Source organism: Aotus nancymaae, unplaced genomic scaffold, assembly GCF_030222135.1.
Source record: "Aotus nancymaae isolate 86718 unplaced genomic scaffold, 86718_ANA_hifiasm-v0.15.2.pri h1tg000003l, whole genome shotgun sequence".
In the NCBI taxonomy this organism is placed as follows: Eukaryota; Metazoa; Chordata; class Mammalia; order Primates; family Aotidae; genus Aotus; species Aotus nancymaae.
The window spans coordinates 2,191,685-2,211,712 of record NW_026988414.1 but is presented as its reverse complement, the minus strand read 5'-3'; the positions used below and the strand labels follow the sequence as shown (position 1 = coordinate 2,211,712).

Genomic DNA, 20,028 nt, shown 5'->3' with positions numbered 1-20,028 from the left:
TTGGACTCGTTTTGTATTTAATAATTAAATTCTAATAGTAAGAAGAAACATAGTTTTTGCTTTTTCTTTTTTAATGAAAACAAGTAATTTTGTAAAAGTCAGAAAACACCAGTATCCTTCTCATCTCATCCTAGATTTTTCTGTCAGCTGGACCCACTGTAATCAATGGAGGCAGCATTTCTGACCCCATTCCAGATATGTGAAAGCAGAAGACATGATGCATATATAATAATAATGAAAGCACAATCTAAAAGATATTATCACACCATGAACACAGTTTCTTCCTGACCCAGAGCAAATATTAAGAGAAAGTCAATATATTTAAAAACAAGATTTAATAATGCTCCCAAGAATAGAGTTTGCCCCCAGGTGGAAAATTATATATTGTTTTGTTTCAAAAAGTTATAAATTTCGTGCTTGAAAAATCCAGCAGGTAAGCAGAAGGACTAATAGAGTCTGTTTCCAGAACTGTCTGCTGGCAAATGAGCACGCTCTGTCCAGGAAGCCATTTCTCATGGGAGGGATGTAGGGAGAGGAAGGCAATATTTACAGCCCACTCTGCACAGCTCAGTACCGCCTATTCATCTTCTTGAACTTCTCATAATGATAGTCATCAGTTGCCTTCTCGTTAGCAGGACGCTTACGGTTAGGAGGGGACCCTGAGAAGGAAAGAACAGGAAAGGTGGTTTGCTATGCTGGAACCCACTGCCAGACTTTACTCCACGCAGGAAAGGACAACTGCTTGTTTCCTTCCCCACAGAAGCCCCAGCGCCTAACCCAGTGAACAGAGTAGGGCCTCAGTAGATATCTTAATTCTTTTTTTTTTTTTGAGACCGAGTCTCGCCCTGTCGCCCAGGCTAGAGTGTAATGGCACAATCTCAGCTCACTGCAACCTCCACCTCCCAGGTTCAAGTGATTCTCCTGCCTCAGCCTCCTGAGTAGCTGGGATTACAGGCACCTGCCACCATGCCCGGCTGATTTTTATATTTTTAGTAGCGATGAGGTTTCACCACGTTGGCCAGGCTGGTCTTGAACTTCTGACCTCAGGTGATCTGCCTGCCTCAGTCTCCCAAAGTGTTGGGATTACAGGCATGAGCCACTGCGCCAGGCTGATACTTTTTTTTTTTTTTGAGACGAGTCTTGCTCTGTTGCCCAGGCTGGAGTGCAGTGGGGCAATGGAGTGCAGTGAGACTGAAGCCTCAGTCTCCCGGGTTCAAGCAATTCTCCTGCCTCAGCCTCCCGAGTAGCTGGGATTACAGGCATGTGCCACCATAGTTGGCTAATTTTTTTTATTTTTAGTAGAGATGGGGTTTCACCATGTTGGCCAAGCTAGTCTTGAACTCCTGACCTCAGCCTCCCAAAGTGCTGGGATTACAGGTGTGAGCCACTGCACCTGGCCGATACCTTTTTTTTTCTTTTAAAAAAAAAGATGTGGTCTCACTCTGTCACCCAGGCTGCAGTGCAGTGGTCCAGTCATAGCTCACTGCAGCCTTGAACTCTAGTCTCAAGTGATCCTCCTGCCCCAGCTTCCCCAGCAGCTGAGACTACAAGCGTGCGCTGCTGCACCCAGCTAACTTTATGAGTAGCTTTTATTTGTCCTTATTGAAATTTTCTAACTTCTTGAGTCTCTGCTGTGCTTAAGAATATGAGACAGTATGCTTGACAGCAAATTCTCAGAGCAATCCTAAGAGGTAGGTTCTATTAGGATTCCCATTTTATAGATAAGAAAACTGAGGCTTAGAAAGGGGAAGGCACATAGTCATGGTCCAGATGCCTTGGCTCCAATGCCAAGTTCTGTCCTGCCCCCGCTGCACCCTGCCTCCATAGGCCCCCCACAGCACTGAGCACTCCAGGCAGCCCTGATGCCTTTGCTGCACTCACGCTCAGGCTCTGGCTTCTCCGTGTCGCCTACTCTCAAGGGCCGGGCTTTGGGCTCTTCTTTGTTTCTCCGTATGGGTGCGTTGAGCTCCTCATGATAAACTGAACCAAAAGAGACCAGGGAACAGGTCAGACAGAACATGAGTTTCCTAGGGACCTCAACTCAAACAGGGGAGTGGGGGCAAGACTGCTCTCCCCGAGGGGCTTACATCTGTTGTGCTGCACGTAATTCACAGCCATGTTGGTAGGCACGAAGGAGGTCTCGCTGTCTTTCTTCTTGTTCTGCTGCTCTGCCAGCAGACGGGCCTTGGCATCCTCCGTGGAAATGATATTTTTTATTTTAGCACTATAGAGAGAAAAAAACCACACCACTTATAAGATCACAGCACCTTACTACTCAGACAGAAATGAGCATTGAGGCTGGCAGCCCAGCCACATGATAAGAAAATCATGTGTCCTGGGGCACAACTCTCCAGTTTACCAAGCGCACTTGTAGTCCCATTCTCACACCATGAGAGCCCCAGAGTTACTCTGCTCTTCTGATCAAGAGCAAATTGAGCTTCAGAGGAGTAAAATGCCTTAGGCATTTTGGGTAAAGATCATTTTACCTCTGTGATCCTCCTTCCAAAACCCTGTAACGCTAGTCTCATCCTGAGAAAAACATCAAATTCCAATAGAGGGCCAGCCTACCAAAGATTTGGCCAGTACTCCTCAAACCATCAAGGTCATCAAATACTTTTTCTGGCTCAAAGTTTGCAAGGCCAGAAAAGAGCCCAGAAGCCTCCCAGCTTTTGACTGTACAAAAAGATGATTCTGACAATTGCACTTCTCCCGTGACAATCCCCTTTTAAAGTAGATATTTTGTAGTTAAAATGAAAGAAGGATCATGGGGAGAAGGGATGGGTGAGCCTTTAACATGGCTCCTGCTAGAAGAAAACAGGAGAATAAAGGGCCTGATCCAGCTAAACAGCTGTCAACAGAGGCTAAAGAACCACTTTTGCTTTCAGCAGTCAGGGACCCTTACTACTCTGACCAAGCCTTCAGCGAAACTTCTAGCAACAACCTGCCAGAGACAGTCTCGTTTGTATTTGTAGGATTCTAAGGACACAGTAAGAACATGGGGTTTCACTACGTTGCCCAGGATGGTCTCCAACTCCTGGGCTCAAATGATCCTCCTACCTTGGCCTCCCAAAGAGCTAGGATAACAGGCACCAGTCACCAAGTCTAGCCTTTTTTTTTAAGACAGGGTCTTGCTCTGTCACCTAGGCTGGTGTGCAGTGGCTCAATCATGGCTCACTGTAGCCTCAACTCCAAACTCAAGTGAGAGCCCAGCTAATTGTTTAATTTTTCGTAGAGACAGGGGTCTTGCTATGTTTCTCAGGCTGGTCTCTAGCTCCTGGCCTCATGTGATCCTCCTGCCTTGGCCTCCCGAGTGCTGGGATTATAGGCATGAGCCACCACACCTGTCCCCCGTAACTTTTAACTGGAAAGCACCGTGTCCTCTGCCTAGGGGGTCTGAAACATACTCGATGCCCAGGTCCACCTCAGGAATGCCACTCAGCATCTGGTTGGAAAGCATCTCCTCAGTTTTCTTTGCTGAGGAAACGCGGATATTTTCTGGAAGTTCATAAAGACAGTCCTCTGCGTTCTTTGGCTTCACTTTCTGTTCCTCATGTTCCACGATTCCTTTCCTCTTCTTTAGCTCTGTCTCAATGTACTTCATCCTGAAGTAGAAACCCACACGCGTCAGGGAGGGGTGGGAAACACATACCAGGTGCCCTCTAAATGACTGGTCCCCAACGCTGTCCCACAGACCAGTGACAGTCCATAGAGAAATGAGAAAAATAAAAAAATAAAAAAATTAAAAAATTAAAAAAATCAAGTTAGAAATTTTCCACTTAAAGAAGCACCAACCTATGAGATTATGGCCTATTAATCTATTGGTATTATGATGTATAAGATTCTTTGAAGACAGAAAGATGATAGTTGCCAATGCCTTGTTGGCAAAATAAAAAGTGGGCAAGCCTATGTTTTATCCTTGCAATGTTTTGGGGAAATATGACTAGTCATAGAACCACCTTTGAAAAGAACTTTTTTGGGAGGAGGGAGATGAAGTTTCGCTCTTGTTGCCCAGGCTGGAGTGCAATCGGGCAATCTCAGCTCACCACAACCTCCCCCTCCTGGGTTCAAGCGATTCTCCTGCCCTAGCCTCCCAAGCAGCTGGGATTACAGGTGCCTGCCACAACACCCGGCTAATTTTGTTTTTAGTAGAGACGGGGTTTCTCCATGTTGGTCACGCTGGTCTTGAACTCCTGAACTCAGTTGATCTGCCAGCCTTGGCCTCCCAAAGTGCTGGGATTACAGGCATGAGCCACCATACCCAGCCTGAAAATAACTTTTAAGAGGTTTTCAAAGTTCTTAAGCTGGGAGGTAGAAAGAGAGGGGCCAATTTAGATGTCTTCTAGAAAATTCTAGAAATGTCACCTGTGACTAAATATCTTGGACTCTGACTAGAGTCCAGCCCCAGTTGCTCACAGCCAAACAGACTGACACTTACATGTCTGCATCCTCATCCCTTCGGTTGGTTTCTGCAGAAAACGATGTCCCCAGGTGCAGGTCCTCCTCTTCACTAATCCTGAAGGGAGAGAACAATGAGGCAGCGCTTTCAAGTCACAACTCAGTGAGGCTGAGTCTTAGGTTCCAAGAAAACAAAGACACAACACGAATTTATATCGTATTTATGGCTGACAAAAAAAATATACTATAGTATAACATGTAAATAAAAGAAACTCTAGAAATATATGCAAACAAACTGTTGGCTGCTAGTTACACCTCTAAAGATTGAGTGGATACAGTCATACTTAGATACCCATGGGGGATTGGTTCTAGTACCCATCAAGGATACCAAAATCTGCGGCTAGTGAAGTCCCTTATATAAAATAGTGTAACCTCTGCATCTAACCTATGCACATTCTCCCATCTACTTGAAATCATCTATAGATTACTCATAATACCTAATAAATTGTAAATGCTATATAGCTGTCACAAAATAAAAATACACAGTGTACTTTTATTTTTTAAACTTTTGAATTATTTGAATGTATTATTATTATTTTTTTGAGATGGCATTCTGCTTTTGTCGCCCAGGCTGAGTGCAATAGCATGATCTTGGCTCACTGCAACCTCTAGCTCCTGGATTAAAAAGTGATTCTCTTCCCTCAGCCTCCTGAGTAGCTGGAACTACAGGTGCATGCCACCTTGCCCAGCTAATTTTTTTCTTTTTCTTTTTATAATTTTTTTTTATTTTAAAGATGGGGTTTCACCATGATGGCCAGGCTGGTCTTGAACTCCTGACCTCAGGTGATCCACCCACCTCAGCCTTCCAAAGTGCTAGGATTACAGGTGTGAGCCACCATGCCCGGCCAATTTTTTTTTTTTTTTTTTTTTTAAAGACGGGGTTTCACCATGTTAGTCAGGCTGGTCTTGAACTCCCGACCTCAGGTGATCCACCCACCTTGGCCTCCAAAGTGCTTGGATTACAGGCGTGAGCCATTACACCCAGCCTTGCCCAGCTAATTTTTTCTATTTTTAGTAGACACAAGGTTTCACCGTGTTAGCCAGGATGGTCTCAATTTCCTGACCTCGTGATCCGCCTGCCTCAGCCTCCCAAAGTGCTGGGATTACAGGCGTGAACCACTGTGCTCGGCTGAATGTTTTATTTATTTATTTATTTTTTGAGATGGAGTCTTGCTCTGTCACCCAGGCTGGAGTGCAGTGGCGTGATCTGGGCTCACTGCAACCTCCGCCTCCCGAGTTCAAGCAATTCTCCTGCCTCAGCCTCTCGAATAGTTGGGATTACAGGCGTCTGCCACCCCACTAACATACATATATATATATATAAAAAGAAATATATATATATATATATTTTTGTTGTTGTTGTTGTTGTTGTTTTTGAGACGGAGTCTTGCTCTGTTGCCCAGGCTGGAGTGCAGTGGCGCGATCTCAGCTCATAACCTCCACCTCCCGGGTTCAAGCTATTCTCCTGCCTCAGCCTCCTGAGTAGCTGGGACTACAGGTGCACGCCACCATGCCTGGCTAATTTAGAGACAGGGTTTCACCATATTGGCCAGGCTGGTCTTGAACTCCTGACCTCATGATCCGCCTACCTCAGCCTCCCAAAGAGCTGGGATTACAGGCATGAGCCACCATGCCTGGCTAATTTTTATATTTTTAATAGAGACAGGGTTTCACCATTTTGGACAGACTGGTCTCAAACTCCCAACCTCAGGTAATCAGCCCACCTCAGTCTCCCAAAGTGCTGGCATTATAGGCATGAGCCACTGCAGCTGGTCTGTATGTTATTATTTTTGTAATTGTGTTTTTATATGAAACTTCCCCATGGGTTCACTTATTTTATTTTTTTGAGACAGGGTCTTTCTCTGGAGTGCAGTGATGTGATCACAGCTCACTCAACCTCCCTGGCTCAAGCGACTCTCCTACTTTAGCTTCCTGAGTAGCTGGGACTACAGGTGAATGCCACCACACCCAGATAGTGTTTTTTTTTTTGGATAGACAGGGGTCTCATTATGTTGCCCAGGCTGGTCTTGAACTCCAGGTCTCAAGCTATCATCCTGCCTCAGCCTCCCAAAATGTTGGGATTACAAGCATGAGTCATCATGTCTACAATACACTTTTACAAAAGGAGTCTACCAACTTGGCTCTAGGTTAACTTTTAAAGAGTTTTTGCTTTCTTTTGTTTTTAAAGAACATACCCTTTGCAAAGCACAAAACCTGCTTCAAGATGTCCCACTAACACTGCTGCTACAGGCCCCAGCTCTCTGAGGGAACCCAGACCCAGGCGGTGGCTAAAGGTGAGTTTGTGTATCAGCCTGTCCTGCACTTACTTATCTTTGCCCCTTTCCTTCAGTTTCTTCATATCCACCATACCACCTGTCTTCATCTGAAAAGGATCATCCTGTGGAAAGCAAACACAGTTAAGAAGGAAGCATCTAAATAAATGGTAGTGGAATATATTTTTTTAAAGCACAACCACTCACTGAAGAGCACTGCAGGGAGGGCTGCCATAAAACCCAGGGAAGACCCTATAACTTACCACTAGAGTGGTCTCTTCCTGTACCTTCTCTCCCACCAGCAGGGCCACAGCACTAAGCAAAACCAAAAAAGGAGATGGAGAGAGAGAAATGGCATTATTCAGAGATAAGGAAGAACCCTCTCAAGTTTGTGGATTGCAACATTTGAGGGATTTGAGGGGTGGGCAGGCAAGCCAGCTGGAAGAGCCTATAAGCATAAAACAGGGCTCAGCAAGCACCGTAGACGGTGGAAGAAGGGTGGGCTGGTGGTGAAGCAGTACACTTTCCCACTTTCCTCTAAAGCCATTTGGCATTATCTTGGCCCGGAAATCTCATTTCTAAGATATTCTCATCATGGAAAGTGCAGCTAAACATAATTTTAAGAGAATATCCACTGCAGCCTTATTTGACTGTAAAAATTTACAAAATCACCTACATGTCCCAAAATAGAGAATTTGTTAACAAATTATGATACACACGTCTGGTAGAATATTATGCAGCCATTAAAAAGGTTTTCTGAAAAATATTCCACAATATGGGTGAATGCCCACAATGCCATAATGAGTTGAAAAGAGCAGGGAATAAAAGTACTTAGGAAGTTGTTCACAATCTGAGAGAGTGAGAGAGAGAGAAAACAAATTGGAAAGAGTATTAAATATTAACACCAGTGCATTCTTGGGTGGCAAGGAAAAAATATGTTAACACTGGTCATTTCTGGATGGGAGAATTACAGGCGCTTTTTTTGTATTGACTATACTTTCCTAAATTATCCAAACTCTTAACGATCGATATGCATCTCACAATTGGTTTTAATAAAAAATGCGAGTTAGTGACCTGTTTCTGTACCTCTGGAGCACACCCCAAGACGACACAGCTTAAGGCATGTCCTGGTTAAACATTCGCAAAGAACACTGTTCTCTTTGGGCAGTGGAAGGTGTATACTGTGTCAAGAGAAAAATCTACGTCTCTGGCGATAGTAGTGACAGCGACCCCGGCGAGGGTGTGTTTGTCGTCCCCGCCTCCTCCTCCTCCCCCTCCCCCCGTGGTACCCACCTCACCCCGTTAGGCCTCTTCCTCAAGTTCTGTACCTCTCTGGTCTCTTCCAGTTTTAATCTTAAAAAATAAAAAAAGAATAAGAGGCAAAGCATAGGCTGAGTGACTCCCCGAGGAATCCAAAGCCAACAGAAACAGCAAAGCACCTTCGAGGGCATCCCAGCCCGGCTGCTGAGCCACCACCACAGGGCTCCAGAGGACGACCTTGTGCCTAGACCCACCGGGAGTCAGAGCCACTGCGCATCCCAGAGGCATGTCTCCCAACTGTGCGGGCTTGGGGCGGCGGCCTCCTTCAGCCTCAATTTCTGCGTCCGCAGAAGGAACAACCGCCCCGGCTCAGTTAATAATGTCAGCGAAGCGCCCGGCCGGGGATGAGTCCCCCAAGCAAGTCTATCTCCTCCAGGCCCATGGGAGCCCCGCCCCAAACGCACCGAACCTCCTCTGAGTCCTGCTCATCTTCCTCTGACTCCGAGTCGCCCCGGCGCCGACGGAAAATCTTCCTGACGACCGGCATGTTGACAACGTTCCAGCAGCCCAGCCGCCGCTCCGCTGCACCGCGGCCCAGACTGCTTCCGGCGCGCCGCAGCACTGTCAGAGCGCCAGCCCCGCCTGGCCCCGCCCCCAGCCCGCACTGCCCGCGTGGCCACGCCCCTTCCCCTGGCGTCAGCCTCTCCCGATTGGACAGCAGAGGGAAGGAGGTGGGGCGTCGCCGGACGGCCCCACAACCCTGTGCGGCGCAGCGGAAGGAGCGCGCTTGACTGACAGGCGGCGGCGGCGCGGTTGCGAGCGCAGGTGAGTTCCGGGCCGCCACCGGCCGCTTCTGTGGGCCGGGCCTCTCCGAGCTTGGGCGACCCCAGCCCAGCTCCGGGCTGACAGGGCCTGGCCTCGCCAGGTGCGCCAGACGCTGCGGCCAGGTGAGCCCGGGAACCCCGGCCGCCGCCGCCCCTCTCCCCTCCTCGGGTCGGCGTCCAGGGGGTCCTCAGGGCCTCAGCACCCGACTCTGAGCGCCCTGGGGGGCTCGTGCCTTCTCCAGAACCCTGGCCGCCCTCTGTCATTCCTGCCGGGGCCTCACCTAGCGTTGAAAGCATCCGCGTGGCGTCTCGCGGTTGGGGCGCTGACTTTTCTTTCCTCGGGCTCTGAGCCCTGACGCGCATTTTTTTCTTTAGGAACAAAAGATGACCACTTCCCTGCGGTGCTGAATTAGAGTCCCAGCGCCGACAGCCCCACAAATAATGGCCTCCAGCTTCTCCGCGAGGAGAGGCGCGTCTGATGTTTTGAAGCCACGCAGGAGGGTTTGAAGCCAGGGAGGCTCCCCCTCAGTGCTTGCCGGCCACCCCTCTGGACCTTCATGGGTCTCATTTTCCTCCTTTGGTCAGGAGGTTTGTCGCTCTACCCTCCGCCCCTTCCACCCCGAAGATGCAGTGAGGATAAAGTTTATTTGAAAATGGGTATCAGCAAACGCTTAGGAAATACCAACATGCATAAATTATGGCTTCTAGGACTTCTAAGAACCCCTTAAGCCACAGTAGCTTTCCTTTTCTCAGTATCATCCCTTTGAGAACTACCTCTTGTGAACCAGTTACTATGTGGCAGGCCTTGGGCTAAGCATAATCTCATTGAATTCTCCCAGCAATCCTTTGAGGTAGATTGTTTTTCGTTCTACAAATGAGAATGCGGAGTCTCGGAGGGCCAGTGCGCGCCTCAAGTTACACAGCTAGGAGGTGGAGCAGGAATTGGTTGCAGGTCTGTGTCTGCCGCACGGTTTGCACAGGGCCTGGCACAGAAGGGGTGCTATGGGTGTTTGCTGCTGCAGCTGCTGTTACATCTCATTGGCTGGGGGCAAGGGGCGATGGGGACCGTTTGGGGTTCCCTCCTCTGGAAGACCACTCCGAAGCAGGGCAGCATTTCTGGAATGCCTTGTGTTTTCTCTGGCACAGTCTGCACTGAGATTGTTCTTCTCTTCTTTGGACTGGAAAAAATAGACTCACGACTTCCTGCAGCAGCCTTTTATCTTTGGTCAAAAGCCATATATTAAAGTCTCAAAGTCTTGCCCTCTGCAGACTGGTTCAGCCAAAGCCAGATGCACGTGCACTCACTGGACGTGGAGTCCCTGTCAGATGATGGAGAGACTCCTTGGGCGTTGCTGCAGGAGCCCAGGGAGTCAGCGTCTGCAACTCTCAAGCTCTCAGAGGTGGCTCTGAATCTGCCCATCCAGCAGCCCATCCACTAGGGGTTACCGGACACTACTAAGGAAAGGGCAAGAAGGCCAGGGGCATTTCTGGACCCTCCTCCTCCTCATCTGTAGTCCCAGGATACAGATGAGCTGCCCACACCCTTGCTCTATGAGGCCAGAGTACCCAGTGATATGCACCACCTGTGCTGTGGCAGATCTAATTGAGTGCTGTGTAGCAAAAGGAATGCTGAAAAAGTGGCAGCTATGAATCTAGCAGTAAGTGGCTTTGTGAAGAGACTGCAGCCCAAGTCTTGCTGGGTCCTTTTTTGTTTTGTTTTGTTTGAGATGTAGTCTTGCTCTGTTGCCAGGCTGGAATGCAGTGGCGCAATCTCGGCTCACTGCAACCTCCACCTCCTGGGTTCAAGCAATTCTTCTGCCTCAGCCTCCCGAGTAATTGGGATTTCAGGTGCACATCACCACGCCAGCCTAATTTTTGCATTTTTAGTAGAGACGAGGTTTCACCATGTTGGCCAGGATGGTCTTAATCTCCTGAGTTTGTGATCCACCTGCCTCAGCCTCCCAAAGTTCTGGGATTACAGGTGTGAGCCACCATGCCCGGCCCTTGCTGGGCCCTTTTAAGGGTAGGGTGAGACTGCCTCTCAAAAAGACCCTCCCAGAAATACAGGTTCTCTGCAATTCCAAGACGAGTCCTAGATCTTAGTCTCGTTTGGGAGTTTAGTTGTTTGTACAGATGCAAACTAGGCTTGGGTTGGTTTCCTAGCTCCTTTCTGGAGCCAGATGAAATACCAGCTCATTTCAGGGTTCAGGGAGCATTCATGTCTGGGTATATTTGGGATCCAGCAGCGTGATACAGTTCACAGCCCAGCTAGAGTCAGGATTCAATAAATGCATTTATTGGATCAATGTATTCAACAGATACTTAGCATTTACTCTGTGAAGCAGGTGCTGTTCTAGGTGCTTGAAATAAGTCAGTGAGCAGAAGACACAACAGTTCCCTGATTTAGTTGAGTGTATGTTCTGATAATAAAGTATGTTAGAAGATGATAAGTGCTATGGAAAAGTAAAAAATAGAGCAAGGCAAGGGAATTGCCTCCAGGAGGGAGGGAGAGTGGAGCTGCAAATTAAAATTAGCGCAGTCTGGTTTGTGATTTGGCTGGGAAGTGACAGACACAGCAGTGGATGGACTGATAGGCCTTGGGTTCCAGTCGCTGCCCGGTGGTTTTAAGGGTCTGTAAGCTTGAACTTTATTTCACAAAAGCTTTTATTTAGAATGTACACCTTGAACTCAGGTCCTGATTGTTGGGTATTTAACAGTGATGAAAGAGCCAGGCTTTTCTTAGCTTTTCACCTTAACAAGACAAACAAATATCCAGCTGGTTCTTATTAGCATGAAAGAGGACACTTGGAGAAGCCATGCGAGTTGACAACAATTTTTTTTTTTGAGACAGAGTCTCTCTCTGTCACCCAGGCTGGAGTGCAGTGGCTCAATCCTGGCTCACAGCAACCTCTCCCTCCTGGGTTCAAGTGATTCTTTTGTCTCAGCCTCCCAAGTAGCTAGGACTACAGGCACCTGTCACCATGCCTGATTAATTTTTGTATTTGTAGTAGAGATGGGGTTTCACCCTGTTGGCCAGGTTGGTCTCCAACTCCTGCCCTCAGATGATCTGCCAGCCTCAGCCTCTCAGAGTGCTGGGATTACAGGCATGAGCCACTGCTCCCGGCCTAGAAACGTTCCTGTTGACGGAATCATGTATTTGTTTCCCAAACCTGCTGTAACAAAGTACCACAGACTGGATGGATGGCTTAAACAACAGAGATTTATTTTCTCACAGTTCTGGAGGCTGGAAGTCTCAGATCAAGGTAACGACGGGTTTGGTTCTTCTGAAGGACCTTTCCTTGGCCTGCAGATGGCTGTCTTCTCACTGCGTAGTGGCTTGGTCTTTCTTCTCTGGGAATCCACATTTCTCATCTCATAAAGATATCAGTAAGATTAGATTAAGGCCTGCCCTAAGATCTTATTTTAGCTTAATACCTGTTTAAATATATTATCTTCAAATCTGATTACATTCTGAGGTACTGGTGGTTAGAACTTCAGCATATGAATGGCGGGGAGAGAACAATTCAGTCTATAGCAAATACTGTACTGTAATAGGCAGTCCGTACTCAGACGTGCTGGTTGCCCCAGCGATGTTCTTGGTGGCATCCCCCTGCCTGATCCACGATCCAGTTTTGTCATGTCTCTTAGTGTCTTGCCTGGAACAGTCAAGCCTTGTCTCAGCCTTGGTGGAGAAAGGGAATCTTCAAGTTGCAAGGAAGCAGAAGTGCTCAGCAGGAATGAGGGTTCAGGAGCACAGGCTGCCCCAGGACAGGAAAGCTGTTGAAGGATTTGCTCTTGTCCATGAAGTTGCCTTTCCTGGCTTTTTCTTTGATGTCAAAAGCACCAGGAGGTGAGCTTGGATCTTAAGTGCACCAGGACTCCATGAATGAGTCACCTGCTGTGTGTCTGACTCCATCACCATGGCACCTGTTTGTTGCTGGGCTGGTTGGCCTGCAGAGCCCTGAATGGCCTCATGGAGGGCGCCCTTCTGAGTGACTTTGAACATGTGACTTCCATTCCTACCGATTTCCGTGTCCTAATGTAAAAACAGCCAGTGACACAAATTATAGTAGTAAACATTTTTTGAGCATTCTTGTCATGCAAATCAATAGAAAATCTGAGCCACCCAGAAAGTCATTAAACAGTGTTTACTATGCATTGGGTTACTTCCTCTTCTCAGGAACTCTCGGTGCTGTCATTGTCCCCATTTTATGGATGTGGAGACCAGGCGATGTATTTATCTAAAGTCACAGACTTGCAAGGGGCAGAGTAAGGTGTTGAACCCAGGGCTACTTGTCTCTGTAATTTCCTTCGATAGTGACCGTCACCTCCTAGGATAGTGTATGTTCAGCAGCTGACCCTCAGTGAGTGTAGGAAAAGGTGGTGCTGGTGGTGATTATCACCTCCCTAGTGGCTGCTTGCAAGTACCCTGAGGTTGAAGTATGGGACTCTGTGCCCCACAAGAGCAGGACCTGTGCCTGGCTGTTTCCCAGGACCCCAGGTCACTATTCTTGAGGAGGTTACATGGTCAGTATTGGTTGGGTACCAAAAGAAAGCAAAATGATAACTTTCAGACAGCTGAGATGTACACCCTCTTGTCGACCCACATGCTTCAGATATTTTAGGTCCTGTGTGTGGGATTTTTTTTTTTTTTTTTTTTTTTTGAGATGGGGTCTTGTTCTGTCACCCATGCTGGAGTGCAGTGGTGTGATCTTGGCTCATTGCAACCTCTGCCTCCTGGGTTCAAGCTATTCTCCTGCCTCAGCGTCCTGAGTAGCTGGGACTACTGGCATGCGCCACCACGCCTGGCTGATTTTTGTATTTTTAGTAGAGACGGGGTTTCACCATGTTTGTCAGCCTGGTCTCAAACTCCTGACCTCATGATCTGCCTGCCTCGGTCTCCCAAAGTACTGGGATTACGTGTGTGAGTCCCCGTGCACAGCCCTGTGTGTGTGATATTAAGTACCCAGTGTTTTCCATACTACTGCTCTTTCCCTTTTAACCATTAATTTAAAAAATGTTAATAAACGCTTAATTTTCTATGTTGCACATACTCATATACTGCTGATAGGCAGATAAATTTATATAATCTAAAGGGAAGCTTATCAGTATCTATGTGGAGCCTTCAAAGCACACATTTTGACCTAGTAGTTTTTCTTTTGGTCAAAGATGTAGGCTGGCGTGGTGGCTTACACCTGTACTCCCAGCACTTAGGGAGGCCCAGGTAATCGGATCACTTGAGGTCAGGAGTTCTAGATTAGCCTGGCCAATGTAGTGAAACCTCATCTCTACTAAAAATACAAAAATTACCTGGGTGTAATGGTGGGTACCTGTAATCCCAGCTACTCGAGAAACTGAGGCAGGAGAAACGCTTGAACCGTGGAGGCAGAGGTTGCAGTGAGCTGAGATCATGCCACTGCACTCCAACCTAGGTGACAGACTAAGACTCCGTCTCAACAACAACAACAAAAAACAGGCTGGGTGCAGCTGCTCACACCTGTAATCCCAGGACTTGGAAAGCTAAGGCGGGCAGATCACCCGAGGTCAGGAGTTTAAGACTAGCCTGGACAACATCGCAAAACCTTGCCTCTACCAAAAATACAAAAATTAGCCAGCCTCATAAACTGGTCTCTAAATAAATAAATAATAAATAGGTAAAATATAAAAACAAAAATACCAAAAAACACGTTGTTGAGTGCACATCCTGACCTGAGTGAGTCACGTGGAGAGGTGTGCTTGGGAGCCATCCAGGTAGCAGCTTTGGGGACTTCTGGGACCACTCAGATGCTGCTGCCCCTTCTCTGAAAACCACCCTGTGTAGGCTCAGGGCCATGCCTGGCACAGGGGCCTGGAGAACTCCAGGTGACAGGGTCTGTTTCCTACAGTGCCCTCGGGAATTGGGAAAAGCAACATACCTAGGAAGCCAGATACACACTCTTCCTATTTCTTATTTTGGAAACTTTAAAAACCATTTAAAGTAACCAATCTTGGTGTTCTTTTTTGTTTTTGTTTATAGGAGCAGAGGTTTTATAGGCAAAAGAAAGAAAGGAAAACAGCTCTGTCTCTAGTGAGAGTGAGGGGACTGCAGAGAGGAAAAGCATTTGTTGTTTTTGGATGCTGGTTTTTTAGAGATGGGGCCTTGCTCTGTCGCCCAGGCTGTAGTGCAGTGCCACCATCCTAGCTCACTGCAGCTCTGAGCTTAAGGGATCCCCCCTCCTCAGCTTCCTAGAAGCACTAGGATTACAGGTGTGAGCCACTGTGACTGGCATTATTAGATTATTAGATGAGAATGATGATAGTGCAGTCATTCAGGAAGCAAGTATAGGAAGAAAAAAGGCAACACTAGTTCATTGTAGAAAATGCAGACAAGCAAAAGGAAATAAAAATCACATGACACTATCCTCCAGAAGTGATAATAGCATCCTTTCCTTAGGCCCAAAACACAACATTATTTTAACAAAATAAGAGTTTACCATAATAAGAGTTCTTTCCCTCCCTTGACAGGGCCTTGCTGTGTTGCCCAGGCTGGAATGCAGTGGCGCCATCATAGCTCACTGCAGCTTCGTACTGCTGGGTGCAAGCTATCCTCTCGTCTCAGCTTCCTGAGTAGCTGGGACTACAAGTGCGCTCCACCATGCCCACCTAAGTTTTAAACTTTTTCTAAAGATGGGGTTTCGCTGTGTTGCCCAGGCTGATCTCAAACTCCTGGGCTCAAGCAATCCTCCTGCCTTGACCTCCAGAAATTCTGGAATTACAGGCATGAGCCACGCAACATGGCCTAATAGTGTTTTGTAACTGTATTTTTGAACCATTCAGCAAATATTTTCTGAGAAGTTACTGTCTTCTTTTTTTTTTGAGATGGAGTTTTGCTCTTGTCACCCTAGTACCTGGGATTATAGGCACCCGCCACAGCGCCCAGCTAAGTCTTGTGTTTTTAGCGGAGATGAGGTTTCACCATGTTGGTCAGGCTGGTCTCGAACTCCTGATCTCAAGGGACTACCCACTTTGGCCTCCCAAAGTGTTGGGATTTCAGGTGTGGGCCACCGCACCCAGCCTGACTTGTTTTACTGAGCAGATGTCTTTAAGGGTCATCTATGTTGTAGCATGTGTCAGAATTTCCTTTTGTGGGCTGAATCATATTTCATTGTAGGGATATATCGTATTTTGTCTGTTCATTTATCGATGGGCACTTGGTTTGCATTGTCTTTTGGCTGCTGCAGTAATGCAGCTGTGAACATGGGTGTACAGATATCTTGAGTTGCTGCTTTTAGTGCTTTTGGGTGTATACCCAGATGTGGATTGCTCAATAGTGTAATACTATTTTACAGTTCTTGAGGGACCACCATACTGCATTCTGCAGCAACTATACCATTTTACATCCTCACCAACAGTGCACAGGGCTCCAATTTATCCACATCCTTGCCAACACTTTTTTTTTTTAGATAGAGTCTTGATCTGTTGCCTAGACTGAAGTGCAGTGGGTGATCTCAACTCACTGCAGCCTCTGCCTCCCGGATTCAAGTGATTCTCCCACCTCAGCCTCCCGAGTAGCTAGAATTACAGGCTCCTGTCACCACTCCCAGCTAATTTTTGTATTTTTTTTAGAGACATGTTTCACCATGTTGGCCATGCTGGTCTCGAACTCCTGACCTGGTGATTTGCCCACCTCAGCCTCCCAAAGTGCTGAGATTACAGGTATGAGCCACTGTACCTGGTCTCATTCTGATTTAAAGAGCTTTTAGTTAACTTTTTTGAGGTATAATTTACATGTAATAAAATACATGCACTTTAAAGATAAGTTCACACGATTTGACATGTGTATACACCTGATTAACCCCCAACCCAGACAAGATCTAGAACATTCCAACAACATAGAAAGTTCCTTCTTGTCTCTGCAATATAGCTGTGCCCTTTGTCCCAGGCAACCACTGATCCAGTTTCTATCATCATAGGTTAGTTTTGTCTATTTTGAAATTTTATATAAATAGAATCATACGGTGTGTTTTTGTATCTGATTTTTTTTTCTCTCTGTTTAATGCTTCTCTAAATCCGACTCATGATTTAGAGCAAGACTGCACCAGACAGATCTGATCAGGGCTACACCTGTTACAAACTAGCCAAGTGATCGACCTCAGCCGAGTTCCTGAGTTACGTAAGTTCCAATTCTGTTTCTTCATCTGTAAAATACGAGTAATGAGAATACATTGAGGGCTGTTAGCTACAGGACAGAGTTTTCTCTCTGAAGTTGCGGGAATGTAAGTCCAATTGCACTTGCAAATCAAGAGTGGGCCTGTTAAATTAGTCAGGCGTGATGGCACACGCCTGTAATCCCAGCTACTTAGGAGGCTGAGGCAGGAGAATTGCTTGAACCTGGGAGGCAGAGGTTGCAATGAGCCAAGATTGTGCCACCATACTCCAGCCTGAGTTGGCAGAGTAAGACTGTCTCAAAAAAACCAAAAAACAAAAGAACATGCCAAGTTATAATCTGCCCCCCTCCCTCCCCAGCCATCTGACTGGAGAGATGAGCACATACCAAAGATGCTAGCAGAACCCGCACCCTGCAGCTTACAGCGTAGGACTAGTGCCAGCTCAGGGCACATGGGCTCAACAGAAACAGCGAAGAAAACCAAAACACTTGGCTTCAATTGAGGAGGTTTGGAATTTGGAATCTTGAACCTGTCATTGTCATGTGACTATTTTAAATGGTAGCTTCTAACTGCCTCTCCCTCTTTGAGAGTCCACATCTGGGAGACAGTGGCCTACCAGTGAAGTGTGGGTAGTGGCAATGTGTGGATGAACCCATTTGTGCCTACGGCCTGGGTTTGCTGAACACTTGAGGGTTGGGGGTTTCAGGGAATCCCTGAGAGGTCAAAGGATGATCTGAGGGACCTGGTGGCATGCGTGGAAGGGGCTGGGCTTTCCTGTGCAGAAGGTTGATAGGTTGTGGCAGCCTGAGTGGACAATAGAGAGGCCCTGCAGACCCCTCCAGCAGACCTGTGAAGGTTTCCTCCTGGGGATCACCAAGGTAATGCCCCAGCAGTGACTGGTGGAGGTGAGCACTCCCTAGGAGGGGCTTCCCCATTGCCAGCTCTTCCTGAGCCTTGGTCAGCTATTCCAGGAGTGATGTGGATTCACAGGGAGGAGTTCTAGCCTGTGGACATCCTGAATATCCCAAGATCCACTTGTTCCTCCCAGGAGGAATGCTGGGCCCTTTTTAGCTTCTAGTTGGTGGTAAGAGTGATTTTAAAATAATGGAACTGGCTGGGCACAGTGGCTCACGCCTGTTATCCCAGCACTTTGGGAGGCCCAGGGTGGGAGGATTACTTGAGCCCAGGAGTTGAAGACCAGCCGACCATAAGGCAAGACCCTGTCTCTACAAAAAATTTTGAAGAAATTAGCTGGGTGTGGTGGTGCACACCTATAGTCCCAGCCACTTAGGAAGTTGTGGTGGGACTCCAACCTGGGCAACAGAATAAGACCTTGACTCAAAAATAGTAATAACAGAGCTGTGTGAAATGCACTGGTTCATCCCCCAGGTTCCTTGCCAGAGGCCTCTACTCACTCCAGACCACTGCAGCCCATTGCTGTCAGCTGTTAAGGAAGGATGCGAATGCTGGCCGCTTCCTGCGGGCTTTGCTTCACCCAGAGGTAAGCCCATGGCCTCTCAGGTCTGTCCCTTCAGCATGGACTCAGGAGGACACGTGGATTTTTCTCTTTAGGTGAAATCATGGAATTGTGATTATGGGTTTTTTTTTTTAAGTTCTTATCTCTTAGAAAAATACATAGATGAAATGTGATTGCCTGTGTGTCTGGGATTTGCTACAAAAATGAGAGGAAGCAGGAGGTTGAGATGAAGCAAGATTGGCCATAAGTTGTTAATTGATGAGTCTAGGTACATGGACACGTGGAAGTGTTTTATACAGTTCTGTCGGCTTTTTTTTTCTTTTTTTTTTTTTTTTTTTGTCTGCTCAAAAATATTTTATTAAAAAACAGATGATTGGGAAACTGAAGAGGAAAAAGGGTGGGAGACCACATAGGGAAAGGGTGGGGTCTCACAGATTCAGCTGGGGATTGGGGATAAGGGGCAATCATTACCTTGGCAGAAGCACAAGGAATTCTCCCTGAGGTCAGCTTTGGAAAGAAAACAAACAAAAAAAAAACCCACCTAAATTTGCTTTATTAAAGTGACATACAATCATGTTTTCTGATTCTCTTCACTGTCTAGCCTTGGGGGGAGGTGGGTGGGAAAGGTGTTAATGATACTGATCCCTAATTCTGCTTCAAGGAGATCTGGTGTGGACTTCTTCCACCAGTCCAGAGTTCGCTGGTACTGACCTCATCCCTGTATCAAGGGCCCTGAATGTGGAAGGCTAATGGGATGGGGTTGGAGGCAGGAGAGGGGATGGCCTAGAGAGTTTCTCCATTCAGAGCTGGAGAGTTGCTGAAGGAAATGGTATGTTGAAAGGGCTCCAGCCACCCCTAGCCCCAGCCCCTCAGCTGTGGGGAGAGGCTGCCTCCTCTGATGGAGTCTCGATGCTGCTGCTCTGCTCCTGGTCTGGCGCATTGTCCTCTTTCTGCTCCAACTTGAAGTTCTCGAGCTCCTGAAAGATCTCATCCGTTAAGTCCTGAGAGTTCTGTTTGTAAGACACAGCTAATCAAATTGCATCATTGAAGAGCTTCACAACATTGGTACCATCAGCAGCTGAGACGAAATACAGGGGCAGGGAGAACTTCTTGGCAAAATTGAAGCTTTTTTTGGTCACGTTTATGTCTGCATCAATTTTGTTGGCCACCACGATGCATGGGATCTCTGGCCTGAACTCCCGAAGCTCTGTATACCAGGTGCTCAGGTTCTTATAGGTGACTTTCCTCTCTACATCAAACACCATGATGCAGGCGTGGGCCTTGTGGTAGTAGGAGGCATGCATGCTCTGGAACCGCTCCTGGCCTGTCGTGTCCCAAAAGTCCACAAGGATGGTCTTGCCATCTGCCGTGGCTGTGTGCTTGTACATGGTCAAGGCGTACGTGGACAGCTGCTGTGGCTGAAATCCATCCATGAGAAATTGCTCCATGAGTTTGGATTTGCCCACTGCACTGTCTCCCAGGCAGATGATCTTCATGTTGTCATCAGCATCATATTTCTCTTGGTCCAGCTCACTGGGTTTGGTTTTGTCTTCTGCCATTGGCTCCTAGCTGTAGAGAGGGGTCCGGCCCAG

At 47.3% G+C, this 20,028-nt stretch overlaps 3 protein-coding genes across 6 annotated transcripts in view; 1 reads left to right on the top strand and 2 right to left on the bottom strand.

Annotated features, from left to right (window-relative positions):
• Positions 1–8,580, bottom strand: CUNH9orf78 (chromosome unknown C9orf78 homolog). Its single transcript, XM_012457978.2, has 9 exons — positions 8,453–8,580; positions 8,022–8,081; positions 6,992–7,043; positions 6,783–6,853; positions 4,436–4,513; positions 3,405–3,602; positions 2,088–2,224; positions 1,882–1,980; positions 1–659 (listed from the first exon to the last, which is right to left on the bottom strand). Exons 1-9 carry the CDS (start codon positions 8,533–8,535, stop codon positions 568–570), a joined length of 870 nt encoding a protein of 289 aa, XP_012313401.1. The 5' UTR covers positions 8,536–8,580; the 3' UTR covers positions 1–567.
• A 178-nt stretch (positions 8,581–8,758) lies between these two features.
• The window catches only part of USP20 (ubiquitin specific peptidase 20), a 41,344-nt gene continuing 30,074 nt past the window's right edge, over positions 8,759–20,028 (top strand). For 2 of the 4 annotated variants that reach the window (XM_021674075.2, XM_064377067.1), the window contains exons 1-3: positions 15,731–16,507; positions 16,878–16,964; positions 18,349–18,460. The gene's annotated coding sequence lies outside the window, so the exon portion shown is untranslated. Of the gene's footprint in view, positions 8,814–15,730; positions 16,508–16,877; positions 16,965–18,348; positions 18,461–20,028 lie in introns of those variants that run through there. The other 2 variants (XM_064377061.1, XM_012457973.2) reach the window with 2 other exon arrangements.
• LOC135274628 (rab-like protein 2A) lies at positions 18,783–20,026 on the bottom strand. Its single transcript, XM_064375581.1, has one exon. It carries the CDS (start codon positions 19,993–19,995, stop codon positions 19,468–19,470), a length of 528 nt encoding a protein of 175 aa, XP_064231651.1. The 5' UTR covers positions 19,996–20,026; the 3' UTR covers positions 18,783–19,467.